This window comes from Dendrobates tinctorius, unplaced genomic scaffold, assembly GCF_039654945.1.
Source record: "Dendrobates tinctorius isolate UK_male_01 unplaced genomic scaffold, ASM3965494v1 ptg000152l, whole genome shotgun sequence".
NCBI lineage: Eukaryota > Metazoa > Chordata > Amphibia > Anura > Dendrobatidae > Dendrobates > Dendrobates tinctorius.
In genome coordinates, this window is record NW_027361819.1 from 5,517,861 (window position 1) to 5,535,133 (window position 17,273).

The window sequence follows — 17,273 nt, forward strand, 5'->3', positions numbered from 1 at the left end:
TTCATCCGGACAGTTGTTGCCGGAGCTCCTTTGTCTCCAGCGCCCCCCACAGGAAAATTACACAAGACCAATCCGTGTCTTAGACATAATGTATTAATAATTAATGTACTGTATTAGCAGCAGCAACAATTACAAAAAGTGAAATGACATTTACAATTTACAGAAGATGGTGGGAACGGATTCTCGAGCAGGAGAGCGGAGAAGACGTAATGTCAGCCAGCTGGGTGATATGAGGGGGTAGCGTTTAGTATTGATTTCAATAAGTCCTTCATGACCAGAACGAGAATCCCAGTCCTCTTTGCTCTACAAAACTTAGGAATTAATTACAACCTGTAGACGAGGTTACAAGACGAGAGAAGACACAGACGCACACTAGGCGTGCTGACATCCCCCACTGCCAACCAGATTCTTAGAGGAGCCCGATACTAGCCCCACCCCCGAGGAGCGGGCCTCATCCATACAGAGACATAAGTTCACAATGTGTCCCGAGGTGTTGGTTCTGTACTCCAGGATGTCTACAAGAAGATGGAGATGAGAGGGACAGAAATTGTCTTCTGGGGAGTGAGGGAAGGTATCCGTATATAGGGGACATACTGCAACAAAGGAATGAGATTTTGTTATTGGTGACACTACATCCACTCAGACAGCACCAATCATCGAGCTCATCGGCTGAGTCATGGTGATAAAGGAGTGCATGATAAATTTGGGTGAAGTTATAGAAGTCACATGACATCAAGGCTACAGGTCTGTCAGGAAGTTGGCTGTCAGCCAGTACAGCGGCAGCATGGCCAGCGTGACCAGGACCATTGATGCACTGTTAGGATAGGGATGGAGCTGGCCGTCTGCGTCTATACAGCCTTCTGCATTGTCGGCCTCCGGGGTCAGGTCCACGGTGAAGTCATCAGTCAGAATGTCCGGTACGATGCTCCTAATCCAGTCGATGTAGACAGCGGTTTCGATGTAGACGCCAGGCCTGTTTGGTGCTCCACACTCCTCGCCCCAGCTGACCACTCCAGCCTGGTACCAGTTACCATTTACGTTACAGCAAAGGGGTCCCCCAGAGTCGCCCTGAAAGAAGACAAAAGTAATGGTTATGACAATGCTGTATTCACATTGATTGGTGAGAGAAGATATTTGGGTGGGTTCCTATTTCCACCTCTTGCTGTCCTATTGATGATAAGCCTTGCTCCAGTGTCACCATTAATACCTGGCAAGTGACCGAAGCCGTCGGCTGCTGTACTCTGATGGACACGTACCTGACAAGCATCGACAGATCCATCCACTGTCCCGGCGCAGATCATGTCCTGCTGTATCGACGACAGTGTTGCCTCACTGGGGTTGATGTGATACAGACAATTGCACGTCTGTCTGCTGATGATCTTCACTTGCCCGACCTGAAGGGTCTGAGGGGGTGAAAGAGGAACTGCAATAACAAAAAACATCGTCCTCAGTGACCTGCACCATACATTATAAGGGGGGAGCAGTGATAACGTCACCGTACTCACCGAATTGTTTAACATGGCCCCAGCCGGCGATCTTACATGGCATACCAGCCGGGAACTGGACTTTGGAGGAGGGCAGGCGGATGGGCTGGACGACACTGCTCAGGGTCACGGCCTTCTGTAGTTTGACCACAGCAATATCCCAGGAGAAACCATCCTCAACGTACGCTGGGTTCTTATAGGACTGCGCCACCAGCACTATTTCGGCCGTTGAGTCTGTGATGGCCAGCGAGGTGGTTCCAACAAGGACTTCATACTCTTCATCTTTATTTCCCCTGGAAGAACACAACAAAGACGAGCGTCAGTGCCAGCCACCGTGCAGATCCGCTACATGGACAACGTTCATTAACCGAGATCACAGCTACACTGATGTCCAGCAACGGAACGATACAAATCCACCAGACATTCGGCTTCCAGGTTAGGCCTCTGAAAATTGGCATAAGTGCTCCCAATAACTTCCCCGGATCAGAGCTGTTCCCGTGCACAGATCACTTACGTCGGGAAGCAGTGTGCAGCGGTTAGGACGTAGAGGGGCGACAGCAAGGAGCAGCCGCAGACGTGCGCCTGATTATGTCGCAGGCTGCAGAGCCACGGCCATTGCTGGATGTTTCCATTCTCTCCTCCGACGATGCGATTGGCGACTGCAGGAAGATGAAATTCTGTTTAATGATCATTACTAATAGGCAGATGGAGGTCACCCCGACAGCAAAGCCATAGAGCAGTCTACGGCGGATGCCCCACAGTTACTACACCTCTATCTTCTAAACCAACACCAAACTGATACATTGTAACAATCACAGGAAATAGAATTTTGCTATTTAGCTCATAGAGGATTGTCTATACTGGATACATTGTAGCAAATCCCCAACTATGAGAAAGTCAAGGCAACCTTGTATATAACCAAGAACGTTCCCATCTACTCACAGTAAGCGGAGGTCTTAACCCATAAACTTGAAACAAAGCTGCAGAACTTCTTACTATACCGGGTGATTCACTCACCACTTTACCCGGAAAAATTGCTACAACTGTGAAAAGAGACGGTCGACCGTAGCGAAATTTGGACTGTACGTTGGTTCATGAGAAGTGAGAGTGCAATGAACCTCAGTGACGAGAAACATCCTCGCGCTGAGTGGTCGTCTCGACCACTATGAGGTAGACTTGCTACAGGTCTTTCTGCGCGTCGATAGTTTTCCATTAAGTTCTTACAATGAAAACGCTCCTCCAAACTGCATCAGTACAAATTGAGGAAGTGTAAGCAGCGCACAAACTGAGTCCTTAAAGAGGCGCCAAAGTGGAGATTCTGAAGAAGTTTGGGGGTCGAAATCCACTGTCCAAACAGTGTAAAGTATTGTGTCGTTGGTGACTAAGCTGGAACATTACTGGATAGGCATGATGGAGGACGTCCAAAAATGTCTGAGGACACAATCCATGATGTGAACGAGCAACTTCTGGTATCTCCACGTAAGTCTCGCACAGGTCTTCCCAGGAGACTGGCATGTCATAACCCACATGTCAGCGGGTGGCCAAGAAAGGTCGTGTTCGCCCGTACAGAGTCACTGTCATTCAGGAATTGAAAGGGCCCGATCAAGAGACAAGAATTGGTTAGAGCCAGATTTTATCCTTTGGGGCCATTTGAAGGGTTGGATGTACAGTAACAAACCACGAACATTACAGGTGCTTCGAGAGAAATTCTGGCTGTGACCCCCGAAGTCCAACAATATGGAACGTCGTGTGCAGGCGTGCTAGAATGTGAACGGTGGCGGGGGACAGCAATATGGAACAGCACATGCAGGGGTGCTAGAATGTGAACGGTGGCGGGGGACAGCAATATGGAACGGCACATGCAGTCGTGCTAGAATGTGAACGGTGGCAGGGGACAGCAATATGGAACGGCACATGCAGTCGTGCTAGAATGTGAACGGTGGCGGGGGACAACAATATGGAACGGCACATGCAGGGGTGCTAGAATGTGAATGGTGGCGGGGGACAGCAATATGGAACGGCACATGCAGGGGTGCTAGAATGTGAACGGTGGTGGGGGACAACAATATGGAACGGCACATGCAGGGGTGCTAGAATGTGAACGGTGGTGGGGGACAACAATATGGAACGGCACATTATTATTATTATTATTTATTTATATAGCACCATTGATTCCATGGTGCTGTACATGAGAAGAGGTTACATACAAATTACAGATACCACTTACAGTAAACAAACTAACAATGACAGACTGATACAGAGGGAAGAGGACCCTGCCATTTCAGGCTTACATGCTACAGGATGGTGGGGAAGGAGACAGTAGGTTGGGGGGTTGCAGCAGTTCTGGTGTTGGTTGAGGTGAAATCTCCGGTAGTGGTGAGGAGGCAGCGGGGTCACTGTAGGCTTTCTTAAAGAGATGGGTTTTCAGGTTTCATCTGAAGGATCCAAGTGTGGCTGATAGTCAGACTTGTTGGGGCAAAGAATTCCAGAGGACGGGGCAATTCAGGAGAAGTCTTGGAGGCGGTTCGATGAGGAGCGAATAAGTGTGGTGGAGAGAAGGAGGTCTTGGGAGAACTTGGCAAAGTGTGTAGGGCAGCGTAAATATCCATACGAAAAGAACAAGCATGCTCTCTCCCTCGTCTCCCGGAGTTAAATGACAATTAGTAGGGAATTCTCTATCCAAGTCGTTGGCTCCTGTGTGTTCCTAAGAAAACATATCCCAGACAAAGGGCTGATGTGCAAGCGAAGCAACCGGAGAGGAAAAAAGAAAAGAAATCTCCAGTCCTGACTTCTCTCCCTGTCTTCTCTCTTTCGCTCTCTCCCCGCCTCATGCAGGCGTGCTAGAATGTGAACGGTGGCGGGGGACAACAATATGGAACGGCACATGCAGGCGTTCTAGAATGTGAACGGTGGGGGGGACAACAATATGGAACGGCACATGCAGGGTTGCTAGAATGTGAACGGCACATGCAGGCGTGCTAGAATGTGAACAGTGGCGGGGACAACAATATGGAACGGCACACGCAGGCGTGCTAGAATGTGAACGGTGGAGGGGGACAACAATATGGAACGGCACACGCAGGCGTGCTAGAATGTAAATGGTGGCGGGGGACAACAATATGGAACGGCACCTGCAGGCGTTCTAGAATGTAAACGGTGGCGGGGGACAATAATATGGAACGGCACATGCAGGCGTGCTAGAATGTGAACGGTGGCGGGGGACAACAATATGGAACGGCACATTCAGGCGTGCTAGAATGTGAACGGTGGTGGGGGACAACAATATGGAACGGCACATGCAGGCGTGCTAGAATGTGAACGGTGGAGGGGGACAACAATATGGAACGGCACATGCAGGCGTGCTAGAATGTGAACGGTGGTGGGGGACAACAATATGGAACGGCACATGCAGGCGTGCTAGAATGTGAACGGTGGTGGGGGACAACAATATGGAACGGCACATGCAGGCGTGCTAGAATGTGAACGGTGGTGGGGGACAACAATATGGAACGGCACATGCAGGCGTGCTAGAATGTGAACGGTGGTGGGGGACAACAATATGGAACGGCACATGCAGGCGTGCTAGAATGTAAACGGTGGCGGGGGACAACAATATGGAACGGCACATGCAGGGGTGCTAGAATGTGAACGGTGGCGGGGACAACAATATGGAACGGCACATGCAGGCGTGCTAGAATGTGAACGGTGGCGGGGGATAATATGGAACGGCACATGCAGGCGTGCTAGAATGTAAACGGTGGCGGGGGACATTATGGAATGGCACATGCAGGCGTGCTAGAATGTGAACGGTGGCGGGGACAACAATATGGAACGGCACATGCAGGCGTGCTAGAATGTGAACGGTGGCGGGGGACAACGATATTGAACGGCACATGTAGCTGTGCTAGAATGTGAACGGTGGCGGGGGACATTATAGAAGGGCACATGCAGGGGTGCTAGAATGTTAACGGTGGCGGGGGACATTATGGAATGGCACATGCAGGCGTGCTAGAATGTGAACGGTGGCGGGGACAACAATATGGAACGGCACATGCAGGCGTGCTAGAATGTGAACGGTGGCGGGGGACATTATGGAGCGGCACATGCAGGGGTGCTAGAATGTGAACGGTGGCGGGGGACAACAATATGGAACGGCACATGCAGGTGTGCTAGAATGTGAACGGTGGCGGGGGACAACAATATGGAACGGCACATGCAGGGGTGCTAGAATGTGAACGGTGGCGGGGGACAACAATATGGAACGGCACATGCAGGCGTGCTAGAATGTGAACGGTGGCGGGGGACAACAATATGGAACGGCACATGCAGGCGTGCTAGAATGTGAACGGTGGCGGGGGACAACAATATGGAACGGCACATACAGGCGTGCTAGAATGTGAACGGTGGCGGGGGACAACAATATGGAACGGCACATGCAGGTGTGCTAGAATGTGAACGGTGGCGGGGGACAATAATGTGTCACGGCTCATGCAGGGGTGCTAGAATGTGAACGGTGGCGGGGGACAACAATATGGAACGGCACATGCAGGGGTGCTAGAATGTGAACGGTGGCGGGGGACAACAATATGGCACGGCACATGCAGGCGTGCTAGAATGTGAACGGTGGCGGGGGACAACAATATGGAACGGCACATGCAGGGGTGCTAGAATGTGAACGGTGGCGGGGGGCAACAATATGGAACGGCACATGCAGGGGTGCTAGAATGTGAACGGTGGTGGGGGACACTTTCAACACTTGCTTTTAAATATCCATTTCTCATCAACCAAAGTACATAGAGCCCAAACTTCAGCATCATAGATCGGCACTTTTAGAAGTTACAGCAATGTTTCTGGTAAAGTTGAAAGTGAATCACCGTGTATAAGACCTCAAGCATATGTTTTATAAAAGATGTTCTGCAGCATCTGATCGTTTTGTATCATAGTAAACCCCTAGATGACCCTCTAATGTCCTCATTATTTGTGGAGCGTCGTTATCTTGTACAGCACATGACTGTCTCATTTACTTACTTTGTCCGAACACCAAGTTCACGGCTGAAAAAGAAAAGAAAGAAATGGTTACAATAGTGTAATAATCCCCCCCCCCCCAAATACAGAACTTCTATCAATATGGCTGCCGTTACATTTTACGCGCATCATTCAATGGCCAATCTACATCACAATGATACGTATATGGCCATCATGGAGGGCTCTAGGCGCAGACCAAGGTGCCAGCTTCATCGGGGAGGACATGTTGGGTGCCATTGGTGTGACCTACAGCAATGTCCTGTGATCTCGCTCACGTGTTTAAGGAGGCGGCACGATCGGAAGACTATACAGGCACAATGTCATCGTGATCTGACCACTGAACCACCAGCCCGGCCCGATGAACATGCTGCAGCCACTGCCAAGTCCTCACAGAGAAGCCATTGTATGCCAGAGTCAGGAGGGTGGATGTAAAGGTCCCATCATCTGTACTTACTGATTTTCCGGCAACTGAAAAGTCATCCCACTAGATAACATGGACAGCTAGGGGGAGACGGGAAGCATCTGCCCCTTTACAGAAGATCAGCCCTACAGGACTCCAGGAAAGACCGGAGACCACCCCTGAGGGAGCTGCAATGGCAGCCATACCGACCACTGCCCAGGCACACACAACTAACACCAAGGAAAGGGGCAACCCAAGTAGCAGATTGTGTATCACATGATAGTGGATTAGATACAGCAGCTCAGCAGTCAGTATCACACATGATAGGATTAGATACTGCAGCACACGGTCAGTCGTTTAGGCCCGGACTCGGTGGCACCCCCTTTGTGTCTCTTACAGCGCATAGGCACAGGAAAGGCAGACCCCCAGAGAGAAGGACACAAAAGGGCACCCCCCCAAAAGAGGACACAAAAGGGCAGACCCCCCCCAAGAGAGTAGCACACAAAAGGGCAGACGACCCCCCCCAAGAGAGGACACAAAAGGGCAGACCCGACCCCCCCCAAGAGAGAAGGACACAAAAGGGCAGACCCCCCCCCCAAGAGACAAGGACACAAAAGGGCAGACCCCCCCCCCAAGAGAGTAGGACACAAAAGGGCAGACCCCCCCAAAAGAGGACACAAAAGGGCAGACCCCCCCAAAAGAGAAGGACACAAAAGGGCAGACCCCCCCAAAAGAGAAGGACACAAAAGGGCAGACCCCCCAAGAGAGAAGGACACAAAAGGGCAGACCCCCCCCCAAGAGACAAGGACACAAAAGGGCAGACCCCTCCCCCCCAAGAGAGTAGGACACAAAAGGGCAGACCCCCCCAAAAGAGAAGGACACAAAAGGGCAGACCCCCCCAAAAGAGAAGGACACAAAAGGGCAGACCCCCCCCCAAGAGACAAGGACACAAAAGGGCAGACCCCCCCCCAAAAGAGAAGGACACAAAAGGGCAGACCCCCCCCAAAAGATAAGGACACAAAAGGGAAGACCCCCCCCCCCCAAGAGAGAAGGACACAAAAGAGCAGACCCCAGGCTGTTTATATTATCAGGACAGATCAGTCAGCGCTGGTTATTATATATAATGTACAGGGATCAGTGACCGGATATTATCAGGACGGATCAGTCAGTGCTGGTTATTATATATAATGTACAGGGATCAGTGACCGGATATTATCAGGACGGATCACTCAGCACTGGTTATTATATATAATGTACAGGGATCAGTGACCGGATATTATCAGGACGGATCAGTCAGCGCTGGTTATTATATATAATGTACAGGGATCAGTGACCGGATATTATCAGGACGGATCAGTCAGCGCTGGTTATTATATATAATGTACAGGGATCAATGACCGGATATTATCAGGACGGATCAGTCAGCGCTGGTTATTATATATAATGTACAGGGATCGGTGACCGGATATTATCAGGACGGATCAGTCAGTGCTGGTTATTATATATAATGAACAGGGATCGGTGACCGGATAGTATCAGGACGGATCAGTCAGCGCTGGTTATTATATATAATGAACAGGGATCGGTGACCGGATAGTATCAGGACGGATCAGTCAGCGCTGGTTATTATATATAATGTACAGGGATCGGTGACCGGATATTATCAGGACGGATCAGTCAGCGCTGGTTATTATATATAATGAACAGGGATCAGTGACCGGATATTATCAGGACGGATCAGTCAGCGCTGGTTATTATATATAATGTACAGGGATCAGTGACCGGATATTATCAGGACGGATCAGTCAGCGCTGGTTATTATATATAATGTACAGGGATCAGTGACCGGATATTATCAGGACGGATCAGTCAGCGCTGGTTATTATATATAATGTACAGGGATCAGTGACCGGATATTATCAGGACGGATCAGTCAGCGCTGGTTATTATATGTAATGTACAGGGATCAGTGACCGGATATTATCAGGACGGATCAGTCAGCGCTGGTTATTATATGTAATGTACAGAGATCAGTGACCGGATATTATCAGGACGGATCAGTCAGCGCTGGTTATTATATATAATGTACAGGGATCAGTGACCGGATATTATCAGGACGGATCAGTCGGCGCTGGTTATTATATATAATGTACAGGGATCAGTGACCGGATATTATCAGGACGGATCAGTCAGCGCTGGTTATTATATATAATGTACAGGGATCAGTGACCGGATATTATCAGGACGGATCAGTCAGCGCTGGTTATTATATGTAATGTACAGGGATCAGTGACCGGATATTATCAGGACGGATCAGTCAGCGCTGGTTATTATATATAATGTACAGGGATCAGTGACCGGATATTATCAGGACGGATCAGTCGGCGCTGGTTATTATATATAATGTACAGGGATCAGTGACCGGATATTATCAGGACGGATCAGTCGGCGCTGGTTATTATATATAATGTACAGGGATCAGTGACCGGATATTATCAGGACGGATCAGTCAGCGCTGGTTATTATATATAATGTACAGGGATCAGTGACCGGATATTATCAGGACGGATCAGTCAGCGCTGGTTATTATATATAATGTACAGGGATCAGTGACCGGATATTATCAGGACGGATCAGTCGGCGCTGGTTATTATATATAATGTACAGGGATCAGTGACCGGATATTATCAGGACGGATCAGTCAGCGCTGGTTATTATATATAATGTACTGGGATCAGTGACCGGATATTATCAGGACGGATCAGTCAGCGCTGGTTATTATATGTAATGTACAGGGATCAGTGACCGGATATTATCAGGACGGATCAGTCAGCGCTGGTTATTATATATAATGTACAGGGATCAGTGACCGGATATTATCAGGACGGATCAGTCGGCGCTGGTTATTATATATAATGTACAGGGATCAGTGACCGGATATTATCAGGACGGATCAGTCAGCGCTGGTTATTATATATAATGTACAGGGATCAGTGACCGGATATTATCAGGACGGATCAGTCAGCGCTGGTTATTATATATAATGTACAGGGATCAGTGACCGGATATTATCAGGACGGATCAGTCAGCGCTGGTTATTATATGTAATGTACAGGGATCAGTGACCGGATATTATCAGGATGGATCAGTCGGCGCTGGTTATTATATGTAATGTACAGGGATCAGTGACCGGATATTATCAGGACGGATCAGTCAGCGCTGGTTATTATATGTAATGTACAGGGATCAGTGACCGGATATTATCAGGACGGATCAGTCAGCGCTGGCTATCTGTAATATATCGCTGTAAGCATAACTCTGTCCGAAGCCTTTATAGACTGCTCAAGTGTGACGTGCTTGCGCAGTCTGGCTCCAGACAGAATGAGGCATCCAGCGGTGAGGAGTGTGTATGGCGCCGGAGGTGGCGGTACCACACACACTGCATACCGCCATCTCCGACGCCATACTTACATTACCGGGAGAAGCGTTGCCGTGGCACTTCTCTTCGGCTGGAGACCGGGGCAGGAGTGCAGCCGGAATTGCGCATAGCGCCATTTTACTGAAGACACACGTGCAGTGACGAAGCTGCAGGTTAGCAGCGACACGCGTTGGGTTCTGTGGGCTGTGTGAGTTTGCTTAGGTAATTTTCATGTGATCCAGCAAATGCCTTCCCTCATCCATGGACTTGCATGGTAATCGTTTGCATTGTTTACATACCAACAAGTGACTATTAGACTGATTGGACTTTACTGCTGCAAATTGTCCATATGTTTATACCAAACATTTTATGCATATTATATGGTGATAGAGGGCATTGTTGTGAATGCATTTTTTTTGAAACACTCATTTATATAAACATTTCTTCCTTTGTATACTGCATGTGTTCTCCACCTGCCCACTTTTGTTCCATTTGTGGTTTTTAATGGTTTTTATTGTACACTTGGATCTCTCTGGCTATTGTATGTCAAGAAAAGCCTTTTTTCACATGGACATTCTGCTGTTGGGTGCATGTTATCCTGTGTCTCTTTTCTCCCTTTTTTTCATTTGATGTACTTGGCACAGTGTTGCACCCAGTTATCATATTCATGTCATATTTTCCGTGGTGCCCACCTATATACATATATATTGTCTTCAGCAATATGGCGCCAGACAGCGCTATGGGCATGCGCGATTCCGGCCGCACTCCTGCCCCGGCCTCAAGCAGAACAGCGCTGGAGCACAGGAAAGAAGGGTGAGTATAAATGGGTTTTTTTTTTGTATGTGTGTAGTTTTAATAGGAGTGAGGGGACCATGCATACCAGGATTGGGGGGTGGGGGACCATGCATACCAGGATTGGGGGGTGAGGGGGACCATGCATACCAGGATTGGGGGGTGAGGGGGACCATGCATACCAGGATTGGGGGGTGAGGGGGACCATGCATACCAGGATTGGGGGGTGAGGGGGACCATGCATACCAGGATTGGGGGGTGAGGGGGACCATGCATACCAGGATTGGGGGTGAGAGCACCATGCATACCAGGATAGGGGGGTGAGGGGACAGTGCATACCAGGATAGGGGGTGAGGGGACCATACATACCAGGACTGGGGGATGAGGGAGTACTATGCATACCAGGACTGGGGGATGAGGGAGTACTATGCATACCAGGACTGGGGGATGAGAGGACCATACATACCAGGATAGGGGGTGAGGGGACCATGCATACCAGGATGGGGGGGGTGAGGGAGTACCATGCATACCAGCATTGGGGGATAAGGGAGTACCATTCATACCAGGATTGGGGGTGAGAGCACCATGCATACCAGGATAGGGGGGTGAGGGGACAGTGCATACCAGGATAGGGGGTGAGGGGACCATACATACCAGGATAGGGGGGTGAGGGGGACCATGCATACCAGGACTGGGGGATGAGGGAGTACTATGCATACCAGGACTGGGGGATGAGGGAGTACTATGCATACCAGGACTGGGGGATGAGAGGACCATACATACCAGGATAGGGGGTGAGGGGACCATGCATACCAGGATGGGGGGGGTGAGGGAGTACCATGCATACCAGCATTGGGGGATAAGGGAGTACCATTCATACCAGGATTGGGGGGTGAGAGGACCATGCATACCAGGATTGGGGGGGGGGGGTGAGGGTACCATGCATACCAGGATAGGAGACCATATACCAATAAAAATGCTCGCCACCCGGGTGTAGAACGGGTTCATAGCCAGTTATATATAATGTACAGGGATCGGTGACCGGATATTATAACCTTCTGGAGAAGTCTAAGGTCGATGTATCATTAACCCCGGACAGTTTCTCATCAGCTGTTGAACACTTTGCATTTTTTATTTTCACCGCCCTCCTGATTTTCCGCCTTCTCATCTCAATTACATTAGAAAGAACATATTTAGAAAAACTTTTATATTTCCCACTTTTCGGTGTAAAATCTGCGGCACTTACCTCCTAGCAATAGTATCACTCGACCAAGAGGCTGGTGCATGGCGGCACCGAGGTCCACCTTCCGCTCACGAGGGCTCCGGATATTCCTAAGATTGGCCCTAACAATCCAGGGTCAGACCTTGCCCCAAGTGTTGGAGATCCTTATACACGGAAGAGGCACTGAGGTTACATACATCCAGGGGCCACGGATCAGTAATGTGGATCCCTATACACCAAGGTCAATGTCCAGGGTCAGCGCAGGTGATGGCGGAGTACCCAGGCTCCGCAGGCCGTCAGTAGCAGATGCTGGGAGCTCAGGTCCTGATGTCGGCTTTGCCGCCCCTGGAATGTGAACAGGTGTATGACTGCAGTTTCACCTGAGAAGCTGAACAACCTGTTCCTGAGCAGCGCTCCTCCCCTGCTCCCTCCCTACCTGGGAAGGCAATGCTGCAATGATTGTCAGCTCTGGGGCGAGAACGATGCCAGTCCTGGAGTCCTTCTCTTCTGTCTAGTTGTCTTCAGATGTTTCTTAGTTGGATCCATTTTTGCAAAAATAGGTTGAAAACCATTATGACCAGTATTACTAGACGTAACTGAAGCGAGTTGCAGGACTCTGCTCAGTTGCCCGTGGCCGCCAGTTGGGAGCCGTGTGAGTCGCCTGCTGGCGGCCATGGCTCCTCTTATGATGCACAGCCATGCACCAGACCTGCTAATAAAAGAGGAGCTGGGGATGACAGTGGGTCGGTAACAGTTCACAGGGTAATTAGCGCTTCGCAGGGTCACGGAGTACCGCTGAAGCAGCGGCATCAGGTCCTGCTAATCGAGTTCGCTCATCTCTCGCCATTACAGCTCCTACGATGCACCCGATGCCCCCCGAATTATCGGGTGATTAGCAGTATGGCTTCGTTCTAGTCTCCCTCCGGGGTGCACTGAGTTTTCACATTTCCTTTCATAACCAGACATACCAAAATAGTGTAGATTTGCCTTTCAGGACCTCAGGAAAGCTGGGTGACGTGGTTACAAAAGCTGTTCATGCAGAACATTTAAGGACCAAAGGATCAGAAATTGACCATCGTCCGTAGTTCAGACAATGAGGTTTTCTTTCCGCCCTCGTTTGGTCACATTTTACAAAGAAGTGGTCATTTCACTGTCTGCAAATGACTGTAACTGGAGACCTAAGTTATCCCGATCAGACTCTCCGTCACCGAACAGCCGCCATTACCCGCGGGACTGATCCTACCATCCGCCACAATTCGGGGATTTCCTATAACCTTCATTTCTCGAAAAGCTGGGTGACAAGCAATGCGGCCCCCAGACTAGTCAGAAGCGACTGGTTATACTGGAGATGCGCCTCCATAATCCCGAGTCTGGGAGACACAGGTGAGCGGCTCTAGAATAAAGCCCAGTATTCTTGGATTATTTGCTGTTTGGGTTGTGCCCGGCAGGGGGCGGGGTCTGTGGACATTCACACAGGTGAAGGTGTCCCTGGTTCCTGTGGCCCTCATTGTCAGAGCTCAGATAACGGCGTTTGCTTTGTCCCCGGCTTGTTTCACTCTATTGTAGGTTTATCATTAACTCCTGTATTCTTCTTCTCAAGTTTCCAGATTCCAATCACTGGCGGAAACTTCCTTCATTGCTGTGTCGCACATTTTACGGGTCACAAGGCTGGAACGTCAGAAAAACGAAAACCTCCTGTTGCAAAATTTCCACCAATTTTTGCAGCTTTACGATGCGTGTAAGAGCCTACAGAAATCTAATGGCACGCCGCCATGCTGTGTAGAGAGTCCTGACTGGAGTCCAGTGGGCGGTCCTTCTTTGAGTAATTTTTCAACGCTTAATGACCATGTGCTCACAACCCGGGGGGGGGGGTTCGCCTTGTAGGTACAAGATCCACCATGAACATGATTGAATATCTGCTGTATCTTATTGGACTTTACCAGGCTCCTGTCCTTCTCCAGGGTCAGCAACAATCCAGCGCCCCTGTCTGTACCGCGACTGAAGGTCTATACAAATGCCGAAAAAGAGAAAAGTAACCCATCCTTAAAGGGATACACAAGTAATGGCTAATTCAAGGTCATGGCCCGTGGTCTCCAGGTAGCCATGCAGTAACACAGGCCCCAGTGTTTGTCGCGGCCCGGGAGCGGCTGTGCAGCTTTCGCTCTTCACAATGGCCTCTGTGTTCTTTGGCTCAATAACAAAATAAAGTGACACTTAATCCTCAGGAGCATAATACTCAACGCAGCGAGAACCCTGTAATAACACCGCATACACCACACTACCAGCCACGTATACCACCGACCAGCCACGTATACCACCGACCAGCCACATAGATCACCGACCAGCCAAAGAGACCACCGACCAACCAGAGATCACAGACCAGCCAAAGAGACCACCGACCAACTACAGAGATCACCGACCAACCACAGAGATCACCGACCAGCCACAGAGATCACCGACCAGCCACACAGATCACCGACCAGCCACACAGATCACCGACCAGCCACATAGATCACCGACCAGCCACATAGATCACCGACCAGCCACATAGATCACCGACCAGCCAAAGAGACTACCGACCAACCAGAGATCACCGACCAGCCAAAGAGACCACCGACCAACCACAGAGATCACTGACTAGCCAGAGATCACGACCTACCACAGAGATCACCGACCAGCCACGTATATCACCGACCAGCCAAAGAGATCACCGACCAGCCACATAGATCACCGTCCAGCCAAAGAGACCACCGACCAACCACAGAGATCACTGACTAGCCAGAGATCACCGACCAGCCAAAGAGATCACTGACCAGCAACATAGATCACCGACCAGCCATAGATCACCGACCAGCCAAAGAGATCACCGACCAGCCACATAGATCACCGACCAGCCAAAGAGACCACCAACCAACTTGAAAATTGATAACATCAGGGACAGTTTTGGTCAACAACCCCCAGAGCCCTTCCTCCCGACTTCCCAGCCCTCCACCTTCAAAACCAACTTCTCCACCATTACAGAAGATCGACTCTCCACTCTACTCTCAAGATCACATCTCACCACCTGTGCACTCGACCCGATCCCATCCCACTTCATCCCAAACCTCACCACAGTCTTCATCCCAACCCTAACCCATCTCTTCAACCTATCACTAACAACTGGTGTTTTCCCCTCAAGCTTTAAACATGCCTCCATCACACCTATCCTCAAAAAGCCCTCTCTTGACCCATCCTCTGTATCTAGCTATCACCCTATATCACTTCTCCCATACGCCTCCAAGCTACTGGAACAACACGTCTACCTTGAACTGTCCTCCCATCTCTCTTCTTGCTCCCTCTTCGACCGCTTACAATCTGGCTTCCGGTCACACCACTCCACTGAAACTGCCCTTACTAAGGTCACCAATGACCTCTTAACTGCCAAGAGCAAGCGACACTACTCTGTCCTCCTCCTCCTGGACCTGTCGGCTGCCTTTGACACAGTGGACCATTCCCTATTATTACAGACCCTCTCATCCCTCGGCATCACAGACTTGGCCCTCTCCTGGATCTCATCATACCTAACAGACCGGACATTCAGCGTCTCCCACTCACACACCACCTCCTCACCTCGCCCCCTATCTGTCGGAGTCCCACAAGGTTCAGTCCTAGGGCCCCTGCTGTTCTCTATTTACACCTTTGGCCTGGGACAGCTCATAGAATCTCATGGCTTTCAGTATCATCTTTATGCTGATGACACACAGATCTACATCTCTGGACCAGATATCACCTCCCTACTAACCAGAATCCCTCAATGTCTGTCCACTATTTCATCCTTCTTCTCCACTAGATATCTGAAACTCAACATGGACAAAACAGAATTCATCATCTTTCCCCCATCTCACGTGACCCCCCCTACGAACCTATCAATTACAGTAAATGACTGCCCACTCTCCCCAGTCCCACAAGCTCGCTGCCTCGGAGTAATCCTTGACGCTGATCTCTCCTTCAAACCACATATCCAAACCCTTTCCACTTCCTGCCGACTTCAACTCAAAAATATTTCACGCATCCGTTCATTCCTCACCCAAGAATCTGCAAAAACCCTAGTCCATGCCCTCATCATCTCTCGCCTTGACTACTGCAACCTCATGCTCTGCGGCCTCCCCTCAAACACTCTCGCACCCCTCCAATCTATTCTAAACTCTGCTGCCCGACTAATCCACCTGTCCCCCCGCTATTCCCCAGCTTCTCCCCTCTGTCAATCCCTTCACTGGCTCCCAATTGCCCAGAGACTCCATTACAAAACCCTAACCATGACATACAAAGCCATCCACAACTTGTCTCCTCCATACATCTGTGACCTCGTCTCCCGGTACTTTCCTGCACGCAACCTCCGATCCTCTCAAGATCTCCTTCTCTACTCCCCTCTTATCTCCTCTTCCCACAATCGCATACAAGATTTCTCTCGCGCATCACCCCTACTCTGGAACTCTCTACCACAACATATCAGACTCTCACCTACCATCGAAACCTTCAAAAAGAGCCTGAAGACCCACCTCTTCCGACAAGCCTATAACCTGCAGTAACCACCGATCGACCAAACCGCTGCACGACCAGCTCTACCCTCGCCTACTGTATTATCACCCATCCCTTGAAGATTGTGAGCCCTCGCGGGCAGGGTCCTCTCTCCTCCTGTACCAGTTATGACTTGTATTGTTTAAGATTATTGTACTTGTTTTTATGTATACCCCCCTCACATGTAAAGCGCCATGGAATAAATGGCGCTATAACAATAAATAATAATAATAATAATAATAATAATAATAACCAACCACAGAGATCACTGACTAGCCAGAGATCACTGACCAGCCACGTATATCACTGACCAGCCAAAGAGATCACCGACCAGCCACATAGATCACCGACCAGCCACACAGATCACCGACCAGC

General features: G+C 49.8%; 1 protein-coding gene across 1 annotated transcript; it reads right to left on the bottom strand.

The window, feature by feature from the left end:
* Window positions 1-71: 71 nt before the first annotated feature.
* Window positions 72-12,959, bottom strand: LOC141050816 (prostasin-like). The gene is made up of 6 exons (XM_073547485.1): window positions 12,366-12,959; window positions 6,513-6,536; window positions 1,999-2,143; window positions 1,506-1,777; window positions 1,257-1,423; window positions 72-1,068 (listed from the first exon to the last, which is right to left on the bottom strand). The coding sequence occupies exons 1-6, from the start codon at window positions 12,403-12,405 to the stop codon at window positions 739-741; spliced, it is 978 nt and encodes a 325-aa protein (XP_073403586.1). The 5' UTR covers window positions 12,406-12,959; the 3' UTR covers window positions 72-738.
* Window positions 12,960-17,273: the final 4,314 nt, after the last annotated feature.

What these genes read in the sequence shown, in the direction of transcription:
- LOC141050816 (XM_073547485.1), bottom strand. Translation starts at nt 12,405, where the DNA reads ATGCACCAGCCTCTTGGTCGAGTGATACTATTGCTAGGAG. An exon ending in AGTGATACTATTGCTAGGAG is followed by an intron (nt 6,537 to 12,365) that starts GTAAGTGCCGCA and finishes TTTCTTTTTCAG; the next exon opens with CCGTGAACTTGGTGTTCGGA. An exon ending in GGGCCATGTTAAACAATTCG is followed by an intron (nt 1,424 to 1,505) that starts GTGAGTACGGTG and finishes TTGTTATTGCAG; the next exon opens with TTCCTCTTTCACCCCCTCAG.